The sequence below is a fragment of the Lutra lutra genome, chromosome 15 (assembly GCF_902655055.1).
Source record: "Lutra lutra chromosome 15, mLutLut1.2, whole genome shotgun sequence".
NCBI classification, from domain to species: Eukaryota; Metazoa; Chordata; class Mammalia; order Carnivora; family Mustelidae; genus Lutra; species Lutra lutra.
In genome coordinates, this window is record NC_062292.1 from 68,993,064 (window position 1) to 69,015,897 (window position 22,834).

General features: G+C 61.9%; 2 protein-coding genes and 1 long non-coding RNA gene across 4 annotated transcripts in view; 2 read left to right on the forward strand and 1 right to left on the reverse strand.

Annotated features, from left to right (window-relative positions):
* Positions 1-926: 926 nt before the first annotated feature.
* Positions 927-8,940, reverse strand: LOC125085621 (collagen alpha-1(III) chain-like). Its single transcript, XM_047704083.1, has 4 exons — positions 8,312-8,940; positions 7,959-8,105; positions 6,604-6,686; positions 927-1,477 (listed from the first exon to the last, which is right to left on the reverse strand). The coding sequence occupies exons 1-4, from the start codon at positions 8,938-8,940 to the stop codon at positions 927-929; spliced, it is 1,410 nt and encodes a 469-aa protein (XP_047560039.1).
* A 29-nt stretch (positions 8,941-8,969) lies between these two features.
* KCNN3 (potassium calcium-activated channel subfamily N member 3) overlaps positions 8,970-22,834 on the forward strand; it is a 119,460-nt gene continuing 105,595 nt past the window's right edge. The window contains 1 exon segment of the mRNA XM_047704808.1: positions 8,970-9,992. Within this exon segment, the coding sequence (XP_047560764.1) occupies positions 9,120-9,992 (873 nt within the window). The 5' untranslated portion in view covers positions 8,970-9,119.
* Positions 16,018-21,243, forward strand: LOC125085900 (uncharacterized). 2 transcript variants are annotated; one of them, XR_007123033.1, is made up of 2 exons: positions 16,018-16,848; positions 20,581-21,243. It is a non-coding gene; the product is annotated as an uncharacterized LOC125085900 (long non-coding RNA). The 2 variants fall into 2 exon arrangements; XR_007123034.1 differs by lacking the exon at positions 16,018-16,848 and adding an exon at positions 16,920-17,210.

The following is a 22,834-nucleotide window of genomic DNA, read 5'->3' on the forward strand; positions in this document are numbered from 1 at the left end:
TTCCTCTGGGGTTAACGTACTCGGGGAGGGGGTTTTAATGGTGGTCAGGGTGAGGCAAAGCTACCTCTGTCCTCCTCGTGGCTGCACCTGCGTGAGAAGGTCACCGCAGCCACCGTGCATGCGTTCAAGGCTTACAGGGCCCAGCATGCTTCCCCAGAGGCCTTTTCTTGAAAGATCCCTTGTGGCTACCGGGACCCTGCAGGGGGAGGCCAGCCGCGCCCAGTGGCACGTGGCCTTTGGGTCAACACTGTGAAAGGAGGCTCCACTTTGGACCGTCCTGTTCAGTTGGAGCAGAGTCTGTGGACACGTGGTGTCATGGTCCTGGTGAGCTGGGCTGGTGTGTGGGTGGTCAGCGGTGGGACCTTTCAGGGTGGACAGCCCAGCGGCTCTGGCAGAACTCCTGGAGGGATGTGCAGGGAGTACGCTCCTGGCCTTGGGGCAGAGACAGCAGCGGCCGGAGTGTTCTCAGGCCACTCGGTGGAAGCTGACTGAGGCCTCAGGTCCTTGTGTGGGGGAAGCCAGCCGTGCGGTGGCCATCGGGGCCCCCTCCCCTGCGAGGGAAAAGAAGGGGTCCGGTGGCAGGTGCAGCCCGGAGCCCCTCCCACGGGGCAGCTGAGGGGCCTGGAGTCCTGCTGGGAATCTCCCCGAGCCCCCGCTGCTCTTCTGCCGGGGCGAGGGGCTGGCGAGGGGCTTCGGAAGCCGCGGCTGCTGCCCGCACCCCTCCCCGCCGCGGGACCTCCACGCGCCCTCCCTCCGCTCCGCACTCCTGCCCGAGCGCTGCCGGCCGGACTCGGGACTCCGGGCTCGGGCGCGCGGGCTGCGGACCATCCCCGAGGAGGGACAGTGTCCGCAGCTGCCCGGGGGCTCCCGCCGCACCGCGGGCGAGGGCCGAGGAGGGAGGCGAGCCGGGGGTCTGCCCTTTCGCATTATTCGCGACCAAGTGCGGGGCGCGGGGGCCGGCGGGCGGGGCGGGGAGGGGCGCGGGGAGAGGCGCGGGGAGAGGCGCGGGGGGCGGGGTTCTCCGGCCTCGTCCGGCCGCACCCGGGCTGGCTGCGGGGCTGATCTGGGCTAGGGTGACCCTTGGAAGTGTTCCCCAGGGTGGATCCTGGCACCAGCCGAGCCCCGGGCCCCGCGGAAGGAGGCGGAAAGTGAGGGCGGGCGGCTGGGTCTGGGGTCTCGGCGCCGCCCGGGGCTCTGGAGAGCGCGGCCGTGCGCACCCGCCACCAGCAGAGGGCGCCACAGTCCTCGCGAACGCGCCCAGGTGGCCGGCCCAGGTGGGCAGCGCGGCCGGCCCAGGTGGGCAGCGCGGCCGGGCGAGGCTCTCCTCTCGGAGCGGGAGCTGGGCCGTGAGACTCCCGGCCCCGCGGCAGGCTGGCGCCCACAGCTCGGGCTGGCTGGTTCCGGGGGCTCCGGCCCTCCCCGACTACCGGGGGGTGGTCAGCAGGGGTTCCCAGGCTCGCTGCCTCCCCCTGTGTACCTGCGGGGGCGGGGGTGCTGGCCCAGCTCAGGTGCGCGCTCTGGGTCTGTGAAACTGTTGGAGGTGATTTTTCTCTCTGAGTTTTTGGGACGGGGCCGGGAGCCCACTCTAAACCAGGCGCCGTTGAGGCCTTGGGGATTCCGTGGTGAACGGAACGGACACACATCCTGTCCCTCCCCCACCCTGAGGCTGCATCTCTGCTGGGTGAATGGAGCGGAGTGGGGCTGGCCGTGGGCGACCTGGCGGACCCAGGGCGGGGTGGTGACCGGCTCTCTCTGCCCACTCAGTCCCGGATATGCGGGCCTTTGCCCCTTACCAGACTCCAGGGAGGAGGCTCTGCTGCTCTGCCCTGGCTGGGCAGGGACCTACATGGGCCTTCCCTCAGCCTCCAGAAGCCCACAAGGTCCTCACCCAGTTCCCGTGGGCAGCATTTCCTGTTTTGCAAATTATGGGCACCCCACTAGCTCCTGGTGGGCCTGGCAGAACGTCACGGTGATGAAGTATTGCCATACCCAGTTCCCACGCTTTCTTTCCCACGCTCTATCAGCACCTTGCATTTGACCCTGACCTGTCAAGTAAAGAAACGTGTCGTCCGGACTGACACATGCGGACAGAACTGCAAGTTTTCACAGCAGCGCTGCGGAGGACGGGTCAGGAGAAGCCCTAAAAAGTGTATCTCAACTTTCCCAGACCAGTTGTGGAAGGAGGCGTGGATGGGCCCAGCTCTGTTGGCTCTGAGGGGCGCACGCACCTGCCTATGGGTCGTCGGCAGGAACGAGAGGTGTCAGGCTTCCAGCCTAGGTGGTGCCTGGTGGCCCCACTCTGTCCTCAGGGCGCACCCCACGCAGGGACAGCCTCACCAGCCTCTGCCAGATGGGCCCCCGCAGGGCTGCTCTGAAGCCTCCCCCGCCCTTCTGTCCAAGGGAGGGTCATGGAAGCTGAGCAGGGGAAGAGGCCCAGCCTTGGTGGTGGCGGGAGTAGGGGGACCCATGAGCGGGCAGACCTTTTGGCTTCGGGCTGGGCGTCTTGCCTTCTCTGAGAACAAGCCTCAGCTGGGTTTGCTTCTCTGTAGAAGGGGAATATGGGGCTGCCCCCTCTGGCGGGCTGAAGCCACACACGCACACACAGAGCCCGCCCCCACCCCCTGCAGGTGTGCACAGAGCCCACCCCCCCCATCCCCACCCCCAACCCCCGCAGGTGCGCCAGGGTGTGGGCTGTGAGGCTGTATGTTCCCATTATTGTCAGACCCAGCAAGGTTCCAATTCTCCTCCACCCAAGCATCTCCATCCCTCCATCTACACGCTGGAGGGGCCTTAGCTCCCACAGGAGGCGGGGAGTTGCTGGGGCCGCCGTGGCTCCCTCCCTCAGCGCGGCCTGGGGAAGGTGGGTGGGCTTCAGAGAGAAGAGGCCTCCCACAGGCTCTGATCACTTGGGGACTCAGACAAAAGCAGCACTGACAGGGGACTTTGCTGGCCAGTTGGGAAGGGGTGAGCCACATGTCAGGGCCAGAGGGTGCTGAGCTCTTACATCTCGTGGCTTCAGTGTGCGGTTTGGGTGCGGGGTGCGGTGCCCTGTGGATGCGTGCGTTACAATTTGTGCCATAAGCTTCGGTCACCCAGGGGCTCGTGGTGCAAATTAAGACACACAGAGAAAAGACATGAACACAGAGAACTCTAATTCAAGGCAGGAGGTGAAAAGTGTCTCCAGAAAGATAGGAGGAAAGTGTGAAGGGAATTCAGAAGAGGGAGATGGTGTCACACTGGGGGAAAGAACAGAGAAGGCAGGTCCGAGAAGGCTTTGAGCGCTCTCCTTAAATTCCAGTAGGACTGTATGCGGGGGTCAGGGAATGGCGGTCCTGGCGGCGCAAGTGGGAAAAGTGGGAGTCTGGGGTCAGTGGGATTCAGGTTCAAATTCACGACTCACTGGTGACCCAAATGAGTCACTTAAACCTTTTTAAAATTTAGTTTACGGGTGAGAGCGTAAAGCACAGAGAGAAGATTCTGGTCTGCCTTTCAGGGCTGCCAGGGGTGGAGATGGGGTATTTTATGAGAAGGTGCTGGGCAAACACGGGAATTCTTTTATTAGTAAAGCATTAATGGGGCGCCTGGGTGGTTCAGCTAGTTGGGCATCTGATCCTTGGTTTTGGCTCGCGTTGTGACCTGCGTCATGAGGTCGCACCTCACATTGGGCTCTGGGCTCAGTGGGGAGTCTGCTTGGGATTCTCTCCCTCTCTCTCTTCCCCTCCCTGTGCTTTCTCTCTTTCTGAAATAAATGAATAAATCTTAAAAAAAATCATTAATTGAGGGGTGCCTGGGTGGCTCAGTGGGTTAAGCCTCTGCCTTTAGCTCAGGTCATGATCTCAGGGTCCTGGGATCGAGCCCCGCATCAGGCTGTTTGCTCAGCAGGGAGCCTGCTCCCCCTGCCCCGCCTGCCTCTCTGCCTGCTTGTGATCTCTCTGTCAAATAAATAAAATCTTTAAAAAAATTGTTAATTGACCTAGTGACAAAGCTTCATGGTAATGACTGAGCCTGAATGGGCCAATGAGCTGTTCAGTTCAGAGCTGTCCCTGCTCCAGCCATCCAGGCTCTGAGGGAGGGCATGGCTGACTTTATGATATTGTCTATCCCTGGAAGGTTAAGGATATCCTTTAAATACACAGGCTTTTCTAAAAACCCACTATTATCTATCACTATATCTAAACTCTATCCATCTACCCATCCACATGTCCATCCATCCATCCACCCACCCATCCGCCTGTCCACATGTCCATCATCCATCCATCCACTTATCCACCCATCCAACCCTCCATCATCCATCCCCCCACTCATGGATCCATCCACTCACCCATCTACCCATCTATCATCCATCCACCCACCTACCTACCCAACCCCCTCTCCATCATCCATCCATCCACTCACCCACCCACCCATCCGTCCATCCTCCCATCTGTCATCCCATCCATCATCCATCCATCCATCCACTCTTCACCTACCTAGCCATCCAGTAAACCTTTAATGAATACATCCATGGCCAGGCACCTTGCTTAGTTCTGGGGATACAGAAAAAACATTAGACCCCTTCTCTGTGCTCAGAGTTCACAGTCTACTGGGAAAGACAGCCGTATAAACCACAAATTGTTTCTTTCTTAAGCCTATTTTTGGCCAGTTCTACTAATTAATTTTTTTTTTAATTGGAGTAACAATTTCCACAGATCACAGACTCTGGGATTTTAAGGTTAGTGATCACAGGTATGATCTCTTCTATTTCATCCATTTTACTGATGAGGAAACTGTGGCCATTATTTGTTGTGGGAAGTACTACAACTTCCTTTTCTTTGCCTCCACATGACCTCTCCTGGGTGTCGAGCTCAGTTTAGCTCAGTTAATCTTTATTAAGCATCTATTATGGCCAAGAGCTGCTGGTCCAGTTCCGGAGAAGACCTCATGCCTGTCCTCAACAAGGTCACAGTCGAGGGGGAGAAGGACACACAAGGAGGGAACAGCTGGGCCGCATGGTAAAGACAGGGACACAGGTGAGAACAGGGTGCGAAGATGTGGATGCAGGGCCTCTGGTCTGGATTCGAGGAGCTCAGGGAGCCCTCCTAGAAGGAGGCCCTGTGAGTCATCTCTTGAAGGGCAAAAACGATATTTCAGATGAGGGCGTAGGGAAGGGCATGCCAGGCAGAAGGGAACAGAGCTTGCTGGTGGAGCTGGAAGAAGGTGGTGTTGTTGGGGGGTGAAGAGGGAGGTGGGCAGGGGTGAAGTGGAGGGGACAGAGGGGACAAGTGGCAGCTGGAGGCCACCGCCCGTCTCTTCCTCACTGGGCTTGAGGAGCAGCCTCACTCCCATCCCCCGTACTCCCTGAGCTCGGAAGCCCCACTGTCCCCGCTTGCCTGCGTCTTTATACGGACACACACCTTTTATCCGCTCTGCTCTATTGTGCCTTACAGATACTGCTTTTTTTTTTTTTCTTTAATAAATGGAAGGTTTGTGGCAAGCCTGCATCGAGCAAGTCTATTGGTGCTGTTTTTCCAACAGTATTTGCTCCCTCTGTGTCTCTGTGTCATGTGTTGGCCATTTTTGCAATATTTCAAACTTTCTCATTATTCTATTTGTTATGATGACCTGTGATCAGTGACTATGACTTGCCGAAGGCTCGGGTGATGGTTAGCACTTTTTAGCAATAAACTATTTTGGGGAAAGATTTTAAGTAACCTCTACCCCCAAGGTGGGGCTTGAACATACAGCCTTAAGATCGAGAGTTTCACGCTGTCCCGCCCGAGTCAGCCAGATGCCCTGCAATGGACTACGTTCCGTTTGAGGTAAATATCTTGGTTTTTCAGACATCATGCGTTTGACCACTTAAGAGACTACATATCGTGTAGACATAACTTTTACATGCACTGGGGGTCCAAAAGTCCTCTTTGACTTGCTTTTTTGCAAAGCTCACTTACTGCACTGGTCTGGGATGGAGCCCAGGACATCTCTTGAGGGGGTCCTGGGGACCAAAGCAGCCTAAAGTGTTTGAAGGAAGAGCCCATCGCTCAAGGTGTGGCTCAAGACCCACCACCTCCACGAAACCGCTGCTGATGCCCTCCTGCCTTCAGGGAACTCTGCTGTCTGGACCACACTTGGGGATCTCCGTTGTGGTTACCATCCCGTGGGAGGGTAGCTCGCCTCCGTCGTGAGCCCACAAGCCCCCGAGGGCTGACTACGTGAGTTGTATGGTACAGCTTAGTTTCATAAATATCAGTAAGACTGAATACTACTGATAAGGATTTCAGGACGGATGGAAAGTGCTGGATCTTTGGGTTGGACAGACCTGAATTTGAGCCCGGCTCCGCCATGAGTTCTAGTTAGTAACTGTAGGCAAGTTTTAAAACCTGCCTAATTAATGCCTCACTATCCTCATCTGTAAAGTGGTTGATGGCTCCACCTCTTGGGTTCTGAAGACATGGTTATGGCTGGGAGCTCGGGGAGGGGCTAGGGCTTCCTGACCAGGAGGGTTTGGACAGGCAGCGGTGGACAGCAGAGAAGAGCTGGCCAGGACGGAAGACCTGATGTGGTTAGTCCCCAGGGCTGAGCAGCCCCCCGGGCGGTCTGGTGGGATGGCCCGCTCACGCCCACCTGCATTGAATCCTCCACACCCCGTGACAGGGACTCTCATTTCATCGAGCAGGACGCCGAAGATTAGGAGGGCGTCAGCCTGCCTGTAATCCCGTGGCCATGATGTGGCAGCGAGGACTCCAGCCCAGGCCCTCAGGCTCTGCTCTCCCCAGTCCAACAGGGCGGCTGCGTGGATGGCTTCCGTGTCTCAGTGTCGAACTCCAGCCCAATTCCCGATGAGTCTGCCGTCCATCTTTGGCTCTGACCGTTTGGCCTGCCCCCCCCCAGCTGTCCCCCACCCCCTGACAGCAGGACACACTCTCACAGTCCCTGTTTGGATCCAAGAGGCACATCCAATAGAGCCAGAGGCAAGAGACTGGCCCAGAAAGGTCAGCTGAGGCAGGAGGCTGGTCATGGTGGTGGAGTGGGCTCAGAAGTGCCCAGACCTGGAGTCTGTCTCTGAAAACTGATTTTTTTCACAGCCCAGATGCTGTATCTGGGACTGAGAACCAATACTAACAGCATGTTCTGTTACTAACAACATAGTAATGGTAATTTATTAGGAAATCATTAAGCCTAAGTGTGTGATTTGGAGCCTTGAACCGAACAGGTGCTCGGTTTGGGCATGGGGGGAGGGGAAAGGGGGAGGGCAGGGCATACTGGAGGGCGGGTGGGCTCTGGAGGGCCTGCACCGCCCTGGGAAGGCAGGGGAGGCGGCAAGCGCCTGTCTGACCCTGGCTTGATGACTGGAGGGACACTGGGGGGCACAGGGGGAGGAACGCCTCGCTGGCAATGATAACAGCAATCAGGGTCATTGTGTGTGATTGTGACTATTCAGGCTTCTGGGGCTGTGACAGAGTACAGATAATATTTAGTTCTTAGTCATCGAGGCCAATAGGGGCCTGGAGAGGTGAGCCCTGCATGACGGGGTCCTCTGGACCTATTTGTGGGAGCTCCGCCCACTTGCTGCTTGGTGTTCCAGGGAGCGGCTCTAGTGACCCGCTGTGTGTGTGCGGGTGTGTGCAGGTGCGTGTGTACCTACGGACATGTGTGCCTCTGTGTGTGTGGGCGACTCTCCTACTCTTTCCTCTTCCCAGTCAGGGATGCCGCTGGACAGAGGAGTCATTCCCCCTCCTAAAACCTCAGGTGTGCCTGGGGAATCCCATAATGACCCCTTCCTGGCTGATCCCTGAGTCTGCCGCGGTTAGAAGGGGAAATGCGTTCACCTGGTCCCATGTCTTCGGAACTCCCTTTGCACACAGCGGGCGCTTAATAAATACTCGGTGATGGCTCTGAGCCCGGGAAGCCAGCCGCTGTCCCCAGCTCTGACTCTCAGAGCCCCGCGGGGGGCAGGTGGGGGGTACTTCGGGCCTGACCCTCTGCTGACCCCAGGCCCCAGGGCCGGCCCCTCCGCCGGGCCTGCTTCGCAAGGCCGGTTCTTCGTGCAGCGCCGCTCTTGGTGCTCCCGCAGCGTCGCCTCGCCGGAGCCGCGCTCCCGGAGCGGCGCGTCGTGGCGGGAAGGCCTGGGGGAGGGAACGGAGCGGCGCGTCGCGCCCGCCCGGGTTCGAACCCCAGCACCCCCAGTTCCCAGCGGGGCACGTCTGCCTGGCGACCTCTCCGTGCTCGCGGGACTCTCCCTTCGGCTCTCGCCCGTGGAAGGAGGATGACATCACTCGCGCAGGGTGGACGCGACGGCTGGGAACGACAAAGGGGCGCCCTGCACACTCACTGCGGCATCCCGAAGGCGGGCGCCCGCCCCTGCGGCCGGGAGCCGACCCCGGAGTAGCCGGTCCGCGCGTCTGCGCCCCGGGTGCGCGCTGGGAGCGCGAGGCCCAGCCCCCGGCGCTCGGGGTCCACCTGCCGCGCCCGCCGCGCGCCTTCCCGCCGGCCGCCCCCGCTCAGGGCGCGCGGTTCCCCCAGTCGCGAGGCCCCGCGCCGCCTCCCAGCGCCCCGCGGGCGCGCACGACCCTGTCGCCGCGGCCCGCCGGGCTCCGGCCGCACCTGTCGCAGGAAGAAGGGCCGGTCCGGGGCGCGGGCGGCGGCGGAAACTACAGCTCCCAGCCCTCGCCGCGCGACGCGGCAAGGGGGCCGCGGGCGGCAGGCCCCGCCTCCGGGGAGGGGCCCGCGCGGGGGCGGAGCTAGGAGGCGGGCGGGGACGCGAGCCGAGCCAATGAGCGCCGCGGCCACCAAGTGGGCTGGGCTTGCTGAGCAGCGCCGGCCGCAGGCGCGCAAAGCTGTGGAGCCCGCGAGGAGTGAGGCTGAGCCTGGCCCTGCGCGCTCCCCGAGGGCCACCTCCGGAGCCGGAGTTCCTTCTCCGCTGCTTCCCGCTCCAGGCCCCTCCTGCCCAGTGCAATGCATCCTTGAGTGGCGGCGTCTGGACCCCAGGCAGCCCCAGAGGACCGAAGCCAAAGAAAGAAGACTGGGGCCAAGACACCCGGTGGGGGCTTGGATGCCTGGCTTTCTCTGAGGCCGTCTTCGGAGAGAGGGTGGCTTTAGGGTGGGGGCTTGTGCTGCAGGGAATCCAGCCGGGCCCCAAGATGGACACTTCTGGGCACTTCCATGACTCGGGGGTGGGGGACCTGGATGAAGACCCCAAGTGTCCCTGTCCATCGTCCGGGGATGAGCAGCAGCCGCCGCAGCCGGCAGCAGCCCCCCAGCAGCCCCCGGGACCCCTGGCGCCGCCTCCGCCCGCTCAGCTCCAGCAGCCGCCGCCACCACCACCACATCCCTTGTCTCTGCTCGCCCAACTCCAGAGCCAGCCCGTCCAGCCCGGCCTGCTGCACTCCTCTCCCACGACGCTCAGGGGCCCCCCTTCGGCCAACTCCACCGCGGTCCTCCACCCTTCCTCCAGGCAGGGCAGCCAGCTCAATCTCAATGACCACTTGCTTGGCCACTCTCCAAGCTCCACAGCCACAAGTGGGCCTGCTGGAGGCGGCCGGCACCGGCAGGCCAGCCCCTTGGTGCACCGGCGGGACAGCAACCCCTTCACGGAGATCGCCATGAGCTCCTGCAAGTACAGTGGTGGGGTCATGAAGCCCCTCAGCCGGCTCAGCGCCTCCCGGAGGAACCTCATCGAGGCCGAGCCTGAAGGCCAGCCCCTCCAGCTCTTCAGCCCCAGCAACCCCCCCGAGATCATCATCTCCTCCCGGGAGGACAACCATGCCCACCAGACCCTGCTCCACCACCCCAACGCCACCCACAACCACCAGCATACCGGCACCACCCCCAGCAGCGCCACCTTCCCCAAAGCCAACAAGCGGAAAACCCAGAACATTGGCTATAAGCTGGGACACAGGAGGGCCCTGTTTGAAAAGAGGAAGCGGCTCAGTGACTATGCTCTGATTTTTGGGATGTTTGGAATTGTTGTTATGGTGATAGAGACCGAGCTCTCTTGGGGTTTGTACTCAAAGGTAGGGGCTGCGATTTCTCTTTATACCTTGAACAAAAGGGATATGTAGGTAGCAACAGAGAAAGAGGAGAGAGAGAGAGAGAGATTGATGGAGGGGAGAGGCGGTGGTGGGAGAGGCGTTTGCTCAATTATATGGAACACTCGAACTTCCCATGGTTTTCCTTCCGAATCCCGGGAGAATTCATTCCTCGCTTTCTTGGGGGGGGCACCCCGTACACTGTCTGCTGCAGACTGTGTTAGGGAGGAGGAAAGATTCCCTTCTGAGACGTCGTTTTCCTCCTGGTTCACTCGTACCAGAGCAGAGCCCAGCGGCTTAACGCACCAATTAATTACCCTCTGCCTTGATGTGCCTGCCAGTTCCTGCGACTTCCCTCCTCTGCTCCCCGCCCTGCTCCACTCCATTTTCCCGAGGATAGAAGAGAAATAAATGTCTGGGTGGGGGGTGGGGACTCTATCCTCTCCCTTCTGGTTCTGGCTTCTCCCTCTCTTCCCAAGTTTCTGTTTTCCCCCTTGTCCCTGACAGACTTCGGGCTAGATGGCAGAGCACCGGTGACCCAGCTCCCTTGGGGACAGGGGTGAAAACAGGCAGAAGGACCCCCCACAGTCCTTTCCCTCAGGAAAGAGCCCTCAGCAGAGGCCGTTGCCTGTAAACAGCCAGCAGACCGGCTACAGGTGTCCCCGGGAGAGCAGGTGGGCGCCGCCTTGGCCTTGGCCCTGGGGAGCCCCTCTCCTTCAGATGGGCTGACAGGGCTTCCCCGCGCCCCGGGATCAGTAAGGCGGAGTGTGTGCACACCCGGCTGAGGCAGGCGGCTCAGAAATCACGGCCTCCAGGGGCGTGGGGGATGGAGGCAGGTGGGTTTCCGCCAGGGCTCTGCCTGCTGGGGGCCCTGGTGTGCCGGCAGGCCGGAGGGCTTGGGGCGCCGGGCACTCAGCGGGCAAGTGGATTTCTTCCCGCTCTCCCCTTCACCCCCAATCTGTCGTGGGGGAGGGCGTGTGTGCGTGCTTGCTTGTCCCTTGGATTTCTCTTATTGGTCATTTGGGCAGGGGGAGGCTGGGAGGGGTTCAGCTGTCGGAGGTTTCAAACAGAGCTCGTTTCAGGCTGGGCACAGCTGCTGCGGGATTGCCACATTCCTTGTCGAAGCCCGGCCGCAGAGCCTGGGAGGTGCCGATCGGATTTCCCTCCTTCCCAGCCTCTCTCTCCCGCAGGCATGGGCAGACCTGTCAGGCCACCTGAGTAGCCAGCACCAAGACGTCCTCACACGCGGAGGGTCCCCCAGGGGCACGCTGCGGCGAGGGGGGGCTGCCCCAGTGGAGGGCGGCCCCTGGAAGCTGCCTGCATCCGAATAGTGCAAGGGTCGGAGCCCCTCGGAGAGCAGGAGTGAGTGGGGTTTCCCCGGGAATAGCAGCTCACTTAGTCATCCCGGAGGGAGCCTCTGAGCCTGCTGCTCTCTCTCGGGGCTGCCTCTCCTGAGGGTGCTTGGGAGGGAGCGGGGAGGGGCTGCCGTCCTCGGCACAGCCCTGCCTACCCCCAGCCCCCTGTGGGGGCCGGGAGCCCTCCCCGAGGGAGACTGACGAAGGCCCAAGGGCAAGGGGGTGAGGGCAAGGGGCAAAACCAGCCTCCCAGCACGCCCCCCCCAACCCCGGTGCTCAGAGCTCTTAAGGAAATGGCTCTCGGCGTGGGTCACGTTGGTCTTCGTGCCATGGGGGGTGTTGCTGCCGGCAGGGGAGGGTCTGGAGCGGGCGCCTCCCTGAACGAGTACCCGGGGAAAGGGCCTTACCCAGAGCTGGGGAAACCAGACTCTGGTGTGAAGGAAGGGGGAGGCGGGCCCACGGGGTTGGGCCTCACCCAGTTCTAAGCTGCTGACCCTCACGGCCGTGTGCGGGGCTGGGACTGCTTGCCCTAGCTGTGTGCCCTGAGACAGTGTGGGTTGTGACCAGCAGGGCTCACGGGAACCTACTGCCTTGCTCCCCAGCCTTCCCATCTGCCCCTCTGTACACTGAGTCAATCTGGGACGCGCATTTTCAGGGTGCCTCCTGGGTCAGGCCGCATGGACCCAGGATGTGTAAGGCGGCGAACCCTCGGCGCTCCCAGTCATGAACAGGGTCTTTGTAAAGAGCCTGGGTGACGTCTGGGTCCCAGCCTGCTGCTCCCAGAGCTGTGATCTTGGACGAGCCACAGGGTAACTTCTGCAAGCCCGTCTCCCCAGCTGTCAACGGGGACGGCTCCCACATGGGCCTGTTGTCATTGTTATTAATAGTGGCGATGAGGGGAGAGTCTTTTGGCCCAGCTCTGGCTGCAGAGCTGGGCCTCCACAGGCTGGGAGCTCACCCTTGGCCATGGCGTGAGAAGTTGTGTCCTGTCAGGGAGAAGTTGTGAGAAGGGGCCAGGTCTTCTGCCTGCAAACGGCTCTAATCATGGCTCTGTTGTAGGGGATGGTACGTCCGTCCCCCGCCTCCCCAGCCTGTCACAGGCTCCACGTGGCCACAGGGCTCGGGTCAGGACAGAGGGCTGCACGGCTGTCTGGCGGGCCCAGGGCTGGGCTGGGCAGCTGTGTCTCGAGCCGGAGAGCTCTGGGCGTCTGTCAGCTCTCCTGACCAGTGTGGCAGTCATACTGAGGGTGGCGCTTCCCACTCAGAGGCCCTTGGGAGAGGGACACGCTTCTTCACCGAGCGATGGGAGGCCGCTGGCCTGCGCGGGAGCTGCTGCTTGCCGGGGCTCTCTGTTTCCATCCTCGGGGCTGCATCTCTGGCGGATATCGGCTCCTGGGAGGAATTTGCCGCGTGGGCCCGGCTCCCTTGAGAAGGACCAGGGCCTGCCTTGAGCATGTTCCAAGTTCGTGGGGAAGGGGGCCCCGTGTGAGGAGGTGAACTGTCTTTGGTCCCCTTCTCGCAAGCCCCAGCTGACGGTGGGGAGCAGGCCAGGCCCAGAGATCCTGCTGGGAACTCTGAGTGATTTGGGCTCTGCTGCGTCTGTGCCAGTCGGAGTTCAGGCGCCGCGTCTTCAGGGAGTCCTGCTTGGCGTCCTGTGACCTTCCCGAGCTGGCAGGAGGCCTCGAACTCCCTGCTGTGCTCTGTCAGCTGGTTGGAGGGAGAGCTGGGGCCGGGCCCTCTCCTCCCTGGGCTGTGGACCCCCTGCCCCAGCCTGCCTCTCGCTGTGGCTCGGCTGTGCCTCTGTCCAGCTGGCAAGTCCCGGGGGGCCTGGTTCTCAGGGACCTCTGGGCTCAGGCTGTGGGTCCACCTCAGGGGAGGCCAGGAAATGCTGGTACACCGAGGCAGCTTGCCGTGTCCCCTGTTCGTGTCCAACTCCCAACCACTCCCGGGCTCGCCATCCAACTGGGTCTCACCTCCAGGGCCGAGCGGTCCTCTTCCTGGTCCAGCTGCTGGGCTTGCCCAGGCCGTGGGTGGGGGTGGAGCAGTGGGACCGTGCTCCCCAGACTGCCCGGTCCCCCCGCCCCCATGCCTGGCTCCCTGTCCTTCTTCACAACACCTCGGGGCCCCCCCGGGAAAGGGCAGGGCTCTCTGTAAGCCCAGGGGAGGTAGGTCTCCTGGCCATTTACTGTTCAAAGAAAATGGGGTGCCTTAGGGCCAACATGTTGTGTGTCTTTGCTGACCTCGCAGAGGTCAGGGAGTCCACACTCAGCCTCTAGCCAGAATGACTGAGTAGGTTTGCAGGTCCCAGGTCTCTGAGCCCCCTCCTTCCCTGGCCACGTGTTTGGTTCCCAAAAGACCTTGTGTGCCGACGGGCAGAGCAGCAGACTGGCTTGGCTGGGAGGACAGCCTGCACCTGCCAGACCCAGGAGCCCCCTTGGGATAGGCGGGTGGCTGTCAGGGACACCCTGGCATTTGGGAGGAGACGCCTCTGTGGTCTCAGGAATGTTGGCATCTGAAGGGGACAGACCCTTCCCCAGACCCGATCCCCACCCCGAGTGGCACCTGCAGGACAGGGCTGCGGGAGGTGGGAGGGTCTGAGCCCAGGCACAGGTTTTCCTCTGCCATCACGCTGACTGTGTCTGCCCAGGGAGGGCAGGAGCAGGTCTGAGAATATGGAAACGAGGTTCTGCCCCCACCCAGGTGGTGGCGACACTATTTACAGCCGTTGTGGCCAGCCCACTAATGAGCCAAACGTTTGTGACTCCAGCGGGGACCACAGCAGCGCGCACCTGTCCGCGGAGCATCATCGTGTCATCTGTAGCTGTCCGGGGAGGCTTTGGGGTGCTCGCCAACACCCCTCCCTCCCGTCAACGTCCCCTGTGCCCGGGCCTGGTGCTGTCGCTGGGTGAGGGTCTGCGGCACGGGCTTGCTGGAAAGCTGGGGGCCACCTTGCATGTCCCGTCCTGAGCTTTTGTGGGGGGGTTACAGGCTGGGCCAGGGTCCAGAGATCCACTCTGAAAAACAGAAGGTAAAGACACATGAGAGGGAGGGAGCCTGTGTCCCCGCACGGAGCGGCTGCGGTCTGCTGTTTGTGGCTGGTTCCGCGGCACACTGGGGGACGCCGTGGGTGACAGAGTGTGGCCGTGAGGGGCGTCTCGGCCCGGTTTTCTTTATTTTAAATCCCTGAACGGGAGAGTGAGAGATCGCAAAAGCAGCTACTTTTCTTTAAATGGTGAGGGAGGGGGATGCCGTTCTCAGGGGCGCGGCCTGCTGAACTGGAGGACTCGGGCGGGCGGGTCTGAGGCGCCCCCCCTGGAGCCCAGCGGCTGCGGGAGGGCTGGGGCCCGCAGGGCCTGCAAGCGCCCCCGAGGCAGTGGGGGCTCCGGAGTCTAGCAGTGGGTATGGCCACGGCCCCGTCCCCTCGCCCTGCGGTCCCCAGGCCAGGCTGCCCGGTGAGCCCGTGGGGTGCTGCGATGAGAACCTGGGCCTGTGCCCTTGCCGGCTCCTGCTGGAGAAGCTGCTTGTCATTGTGGGGAGAGGCAGGTCAAGGCTGAAGGGCTGGAGCTCGATGACACGGAGCACTGGGCGGGGAGGAACGTTTCAGGGGAGGCAGGGAACTGGGGGGCGCCCGTGTGGGGCCCCGGGGCAGCGTGGGTCTGGGCTGAGATGCGCGCAGGCCCACGTCCATGGGGAGGCCTGCTAGTCCTGCCCGGGGGCGATGCCGGCCAGGCGGGGCTGGGGAAGGCGCGGGGCTCACCCGCGAACAGGAGCCCACCCCGCCAGGGCCCCCAGCCCTCCCGTGGGCAGCTCTCCCTCCCCAGCACAGGTGGCCGGGCTCCTGCCGCGGCGACCTACCGGGCTCCACAGGTCCTGTGCTCGGCACGCCGCACCTCTGTGCCGGTGTTCCTCACGCCCCCAGCGGCCCTGGGGTGACTGCAGACAGTGGCAGGAGGAAAACTGCACTGCGGAGTGGGTTGTGGTCTGCGCCCGGGGCCCCTGAGCGGGGCGGTGATTCTAGAGCCAGAGCCCGGGTTTCCAGTGCCTGTTTGTCTCCCGTCCCCAACCCTGCCACAGATCTCGGTGGGGGACTCGAGTGAGGGAACCGCTACAGGCTTCTCATCCCTGCTGCGGGAGTTTCCCTCTTCCTCCTCAGGGCCCAGTTTCCTCCTTCCCTGGCATGAGGCTGTGTTTGGCTCTGTTAGTGACAGTCGGTGTTCAAGAAAGGCCCCTCTGCTTCTCCTCTTGCTTCCAACTCGCTGTGTGGCCGTTGTCAGGACCCTTTGCCTCTCTGGGCCTCTGTTTCTTGGACTCAAGAATGAGGGCAGGGTTCTCTCCACACCCACCCCATTCTGGCACTTTCTGGTCTCACTACACGTGCATTTGCTCTGCTGCAAAGACCACAGCCCACGGTCCTCAACTTCTGTCGTCGGGGGCCAGGTTTGCACCCCGGCGCACCCATCCAGGCTGACCTCAGTGTCTGCTGGTGGCGTTGGGGGTGCTGAGGAATGAGGCAGCCCTTCAGGGTACTGGAGAGGCTCCCTGTGGACAGCCGGTGGTCCCCTAGGATTAACTGGGCAGAGTGGAGGGAAGGGGGCTAGAGCCATTCCTGCTGGGGGCAGGGTACAGGGCGGGGAGGGAGGACAGGGACACACGGGGATTTCCTGGGGCCAGGTGTCATCGAGAGCTTCTCTGCAGGGAGGAGGATGCTCGTGCCGAGGGCAAGGGCACCGGGCGACTTAGCGCTTCACTGACCCCTGCAGTCGGCCTGAGCTCAGCGTCCACACCGAAGACCTGAGGCTTTTTCCCCGAGCTGACGGCACCGGCAGCACCAGGCTAGCGTGGCGGTCAAGGGCTTGGGCTCTGGGTTGGAGTTCAGACTTGGCTGCTTCTGATGGTGGGTCTCCAGGGAGTTTCCTGAACTTGAAGCCCATCTCTCCCATGTCTGGAGGGACTCCCAGCCCCCACCTGTCGGTAGTGCCTGGCACAGAGTCAGGCACACACTGAGCCCTGACCCCTGCGACTGCTGCGTTGACAAACCTGGTGCCTAGAAGCTGCTCCTGTGCACCCTCAGGCTCCTGGAGGGCACAGGGGTGGGCAGGGCACCCATCCCCCTCCGCACCATTAGCCACAGACGCGGGCTCTGGAGGAGCCAAGCACATGCGGCCTGTGCCCCCTTCTCGTCCTTGGGTGATGGGCTGCCCGTTGTGCTTCTGGACGAGGGAGGGGAGGCAGGATGTTCCCTGGAAGGTGGGGCTGCCATGGTGGCCTGGCCTGGGCTTCTGGAGCCTTCCTGCCTCAGGAGATCCAGTTGTCCTAACCCACAGTCAGCAATCTGTGGCCTGGGCACAGCTAATTGGGTGTGTCCGTGCAAACGGGACAGGTGGAGAGAACAAAAATAAGGCCATGGAGTCAGGCCAGAGCCTCAGAGTCCAGGAGGAAGGTCAGGGGGACGCATGATGACTGATGACCGAGCAGAATGAGGCAGTGTGCGTGGGACGGCAGTGGGGAGGGTGGGGGTGGGCCCGTGAGGAGGCCGTCCTGGCACAGAAGCGGGGGGCTGAGGAGACGTGGGGGCTTCCTCGTGGGTCTTCAAGACGACAGGCTTTCGGGAGACTCAGGACAGGGAGTGCGGGCTGGGGGGGCGAGAGGACGGGCTTTCCCGGCTCCCGGCTGTGGGCCGCTGCTGGCTCCCCCGCCGGGCATGCGGGGGACGCGCTGGGGGTCAGGGCCTGCCCTGTGAGGGACAGTCTTTGGTTTCTCTTTCCTTCCACGAGGGCCGCCTGGCCGCGAGGTAACGAGAGTTGGATTCCAAGCAGAGCCGTGGGGCCTGGATGCGCGCCACGCGACGGTGTGTGAGAGAATTCGCAGATTGGTGTCTGCTACATTTGAGTCAGCTGGGCGGGCACTTTCCCAAGGGACAGGCGTGATGTCAGTGTCAGATGGGCAGGAAAGCTGTGTTCAAGGCCCCTCCCGAGGGGCTGAACCCCCGCTGCGCACCCCCGGGAGCGCAGGGCCCGGCCTACTGGCGCGTCTCTGCGAACCGCGGTTTGCTGTTGGGCACTTACTGACGGGGAAACCCACAGAAGTGGGGGCCCGCCGGGGTCGGGGAAGGAGCCCCCTGGGTAGCGGGGGGCTGGTCTGACCCAGCCCCTCACTGCTGGGGGTCGTTAGGCCGGTGACGCGGGTCCCCAAGCCTCGCTTTCCCCGCTTGTGCGTGGAGGGAGCGGCCTTCAGCAGCATGGCGAGGACGGCGGGGGCTCATGGCTCCGGTCCCCCAGCTGCTCTGGTCCCCGTGACCCCAGCGCTGCCAGCGGAGGCCTTCCTAGCGCCTTTGCTGGACTTGGCACCTGCCGGCGTCTGCTCGGGGATTTTGCAGAATTTCTCTCCTTTTTAAGAAGATTCCCGATTTTAACAGAGCCATTTCCTCTCTTCTGGCTTCCCCGGGGTCGAGTGCTGGCTTGCTGGGCTGGGGGCCCGTGTGGCTCCCGTGCGTGGGCGCGTGTGGGAGCGACGGGAACCGCTGACTTCAGCAATGTTGCTTTCCCCCAGGATGAGGGCTGGGCTGAGCATGTCACTGTGGGTCAGGCTCAGGGCTGGATGGGCTGTGGCCTGAGGGGGACCTGGGGGCATACCTGGCCAGGTGTGGAATCATACCTCTAAGCTGGGCTGAGTTCCGCGGACCCGCAGGTGTGAGGAAGGCGGGGCGGGCCGTCCTCTTTTCAGGATCTCAAGGCCCAGAGAAGTGACTAGTCCAAAGCCACTCAGCATTGCAAGGGACAAGGGTGCAGGGAGTCTAAGTCATAGTCCCGCCGACTCCTGCAGGTGGCCCGCCCTGCTCATGGTTCCAGGAGTGCAAAGGTCCGCGCCATTGAGAACTTGGTCAGCGTCAGGGTCTCGTCAGTGAGGTGGGTGGCTGTCTGCCGCCTCTTCCTGAAAGAGCTCAGGCTCTCGACACGGGCCTGGGTCCGACCCTGACTGTGTACGATTTAGCCGAGTGGCCCTGGGCAGTGGCCTCTTTGTCTGGAAAGTGGGATCATCATTCCTTCTGCCGAGGGGGGCGATGGGGGACTCAGTGTGGCATGGACCTGGCCCTGGGGGCTCCTTGGCCCACACGGGTCTCCAAAGCTCGGCTTTTCTTCCCAGAGCCCAGTGGCCATGGGATTCCAGGGGACCCTTCAGCTGGTCCCGTGACTCTGGCCCCCACCCCATCTGCTCTGGGCTGGACCAGGTGTCTGCACTGCTGGGATACCTACCCTGCCATTGAGGGTCTGGTGGTGCTGTGCTGGGCGGGGGGCATTGGGCACAGGAAACCAGGCCGGGCCTCGCCGTCCGATGGCGAGCGGAGGGTCCCCCGGAATGAGATGGCTTGGGCTGGGCCAAGAGCTGTGGCAGGGTGGAGGTGGGGCGGGGAGAGCCGCCCCTGTGGTGGGCTGGGTCGTGTCTGATGCCCCCAGCCTCAGCAGCTCAGGAGAACACGTTGCTCTCATAAAATAGAAAGACTTCACCCTAAAAACGGCTCCCACATGCGTCGCATTCAGGAGGGAAAACAGGGACAGAGCGGGGAGGGGAGGGACGCACTGAGACTCTTCTGTATACCTCGTCTCCTCGGTCCCCACAATGGTCCCGATTGACAGACGACCCAGCTGAGGTCAGGGAACTTGCCCAGAGCCACAGCCAAGAAGCAGCCGACCCATGATCTGAACCCGGCAGTGCCCTCGTTGCCTGTGCCCCGTGTGGCCGCTTCCTGGCCTCAGCCCTTTCAAGCCCAAAAGCCATTTTTCCCCTACCAGGCGTCCACCCTGCCCACTGCAACCCTATTACCCTGGCCCCCTCATGGCCCTACCAGCCTCACCCAGAGCCTCAGTGGGTGATTGGAGCTCGTTGGGAGGGAGGGCTATCGACTGACAGGTTTGTTGACCCTCCGGGAACCCCGGGATATTGGAGCGCGGGTTGGGCTCCGGGGCTGAGGTCCCCCATGGGGGAGGTCGACAGGTACCAGGTGTCCTGCTTGGTTTTGGGGTCCAACACTCGCCAAGGTCTGGGCTCGCAGGCTGGTTGGGGAGGGTGTCCGTGTTCTAAGGGACAGAAGCAAGTGCACGCGGCCTGGACCTGACCCCCAGCCTGAGGCTAGGTCTCCCACGTGGCCTGTCCCCCGCGGCCCCCATGTCCCTCCACATCTGTCATCCACCTGCGGCCGCCTCCCAGCCGGCTCTGCAGGTCCCACTCCCCGGGAGAGCCTGGCCTCGGGGGAGCAGAGCAGGTCTGGCTTTGAACCCTGAGTCTATCGCTTATGCGTGTGTGGTGCGGGGCGAGTTGCCTTCATGCTTGTCTTCTGTCTCCTTGGGGGTTAATTGTGGCCCCACATCTGGGGCAGTGTGGGGGTTCAGCGGGACACCACCGTGGGCAGAGTGTGTGACAACGTGGTTGTGGGGCAGTGTGAGGGTTCAGCGGGACACCACCGTGGGCAGAGCATGTGACGTGGTTGTCGGCCCATGCTGAGCACCAGTGGAGATGTGGTGCTGACGGAGGCCCTGGGCTGGGTTTGGGAGGCCTGGCTTCTGGCTTCTGGCCTCAGTTTTGTCATCTGGAAAATGGGAGACGTGAGGTTGTGTACAGAACAGCTCCTCCAGGAGGGAGGTGAGGGCCAGATGGGGTCAGGAAGTGAGTGGGGGGGGGTGGCTGGGCGAGGTTTAGCCCCCAGTCCCAGGAGCAAAGCCTGCCAGATCATTGTGGCTAAGTGGGTTTTGTCACTCTTGGGAAACGGCTGAGAGAGACAGGCCCTTCTGGCCAGCCTCCCTCCCCACTGTCTGCTTCCCTGCAGGCCAGCCCTTGGCTTGAGGCCTGCTCCCTCCGGAGCTCTCCTAGCAGCAGGGATTTAATTACTATAATGTAAGTAGCCATGGCTTGAGGCCTTTTGGTGGAAGGGAAACAGATTTGTCTTCTCACTGGGAGAATAAAAATCGATGGGAAGGAGAGGAAATGTACCTTCGCCGATAGTGCCCACGGCGGCTTTCCTGGGGGTGTGGGGCAGGGCCGTATCTGAGGCAAGGACCCCGCTACTTGCTTTTACCTTCCCTGGTGAGACTGCACCTGGCTGCCTCTGTTCCCCCAGTGATCCTGGCAGCAGCCCCACCTGCACCTACTGTGTGCCCGCGCCCCCCAGAGGAATCTCCAGCTACCGTTTGTTGAATGTCTAGCATGTGCCCGTTCCCCCACAGGGATGGTGGAAAAAACCACAGCGACGGAAGCCACGGCCTCCGGGAGCACCCGGGTCGTGGCTAAAACGGACGCTGAACTCTGACACAGGCCCCTGCTGGGAGGTGTTGAACGCAATCAAGGAAAGCAAAGCTGGAGGGGAAGGCACGGGAGAGTCGGGATTCTGAGCCAGTGTCCGGGAAGGCCTCCCCCAGGGGACATCTGTGCAAGGGTCTTCCGGAGTTGAGGGAGGAGGAAGGGGGGCCGGGAAGGCTGGGTTGGCTGGCTGCCCGCTAGCCTGCGCAGCTTCACCCCTGCGGACGGGATGCCCGGCGCCTGGGGCCCGGCGCTGCCCAGGAACCCTGTACACGTGGAATGGAAGAGACACGGGAAGTTCCTGTCCGCGCTCTTGCTTACTGAATCCAGCATAGTAAAGAGACCACCGTTGCGACGTGTCATCAGTGGAGGGGATTGTGGACTGTTCCCTCTCTGTGTTTCATCTGAGTCTTTGAAGTCCAGCGTGTGCCTCCCAGGGCCTGCCCGCCGTCGGACCCTGACCTGACCGTGGAATCCCAGATCCGTACTGGGGCTCAGAACTGACATGAGAGAAGTGGACTCACACCCAAGCTGTTGCAAGTATATCTAAACGTTTTCCAATAAAAACATGGACTTCCAGTTTTTAAAAAGGATTTATTTATTTTAGAGAGAGAAGGAACATGAGTGGGGAAGGGACCAGAGAGAATCCCAAGCAGACTCCCCACGGAGCACGGAGCCCAAGGTCACGACCTGAGCCAAAACCAAGAGTCAGATGCTTAACTGACTGGCACCCGTGGGTCCCCTACTATCAATATATTTTTTTAAGATTTTATTTATTTATTTGAGAGAGAGAGCACACGAGCAGGGCAGAAGGCAGAGGGAGAGGGGGAAGCAGACTCCCCACTGAGCAGGGACCCTGACTCGGGGCTCGATCCCAGGACCCTGAGATCATGACGCGAGCCGAAGGCAAAGGCTCAACCCACCGAGCCACCCAGGCGCCCAACCAACTATCAATTTTTAAATGTAAATGCTAGAAATGAAATATATTTTAAAATCCTGTTGTAGTAGCTACGTGGCATGGCCCAGTGGTCACATGGCCAAGGTCCACTGTGTTGGACAGTGAGGTGTCAGAGCTGTGAGGGTCTGCGAGGCTGACTCCCCAAGGGACGAGGGCCTGGGGCTGTGTGGGGGGGCGCTGCAGGCTCCATGGCGTGAGGTGAGGCAGACGGAGGCCTCTGAGTGGCATCACGAGGTCTGACTCACATTTTAACAGGACCCTCTGGCTGCTGAGTTGGGAACAGACGGGGTGGGGAGAAAGGAGCCCCAGTCCGGCGACTGGTGAGGGCCATGGTGCCTGGCAGGTGGGCACAGGCTAACGGTGAGGTGTGCTGGGACCCTTGGAGTCCCGGGGTGGAGGTCATCCCTGGTGGGCTATGGGCTGCTCTGGTGCTGGGAGGGGGGCAGAGAAAAGGGGAGTTGGGAGGTCACCCAGCAAATGCAAGGAGGAGTTTCCGTGAGCCAGCGTGGAGGCCAGGGAGAAATGGTGTTGGAGGGAAGATGGGATTTGGAAGATTCTGGGGTTGGACTGAGGTTGAGGTGTGTCAGTGGGTAGCACGTGCCCCAGAGACAGTGGGAGGTCAGAGGACAGGGCCTGGGGTGGGGGGCTCTGTCTGGGTCCCTGCCATGACGGCTGGCTCCCTGCCCGTTCCCGAAAACCGTCTGTGGCACCCCGGGCCACGTTTAAAAAAATTCACCTAAGTTCCCTCCAGCCCCACCACACGCCCTCCTCGGAGGCCCCAGAGGTCTTTCTGGGTCAGAGCCACATTTCAAGTCATGTTTTCCTGCTCTCGGCTGACCCCAGGTCCGTTTGGTGCGTCAGGAGGGTCCTCTGTAGCTGAGAGGTCCACTGGGAGGCCTGACTTCACACGCAGTCACGGAAACAAGACGCACGTCCACGGGTCCGCATGTCTGATTTTCCTGCGCATCCACTCGTGGGCCTAGGGCAGGGGTGAGGGGAGGCAGCAGCAGCTCCTCAGGGTTGGCCTGCCCCACGCTCACCTGCCATCCAGCCCAGTGTCCAGAGCTCTGGGGGGCATGTGGGGAGCAGTCCCACCTGGCCCCTCACTGCCGGGAGGGAGTCGGGAAGGGGACCACGAGTGGCCCTAAAGGCCTTCTCCATCGCCTGCCGATGCTGGGCCCTGGGCCTGGAGGGTGAGGTCTAGACCTGCCGGCCACAGGTGC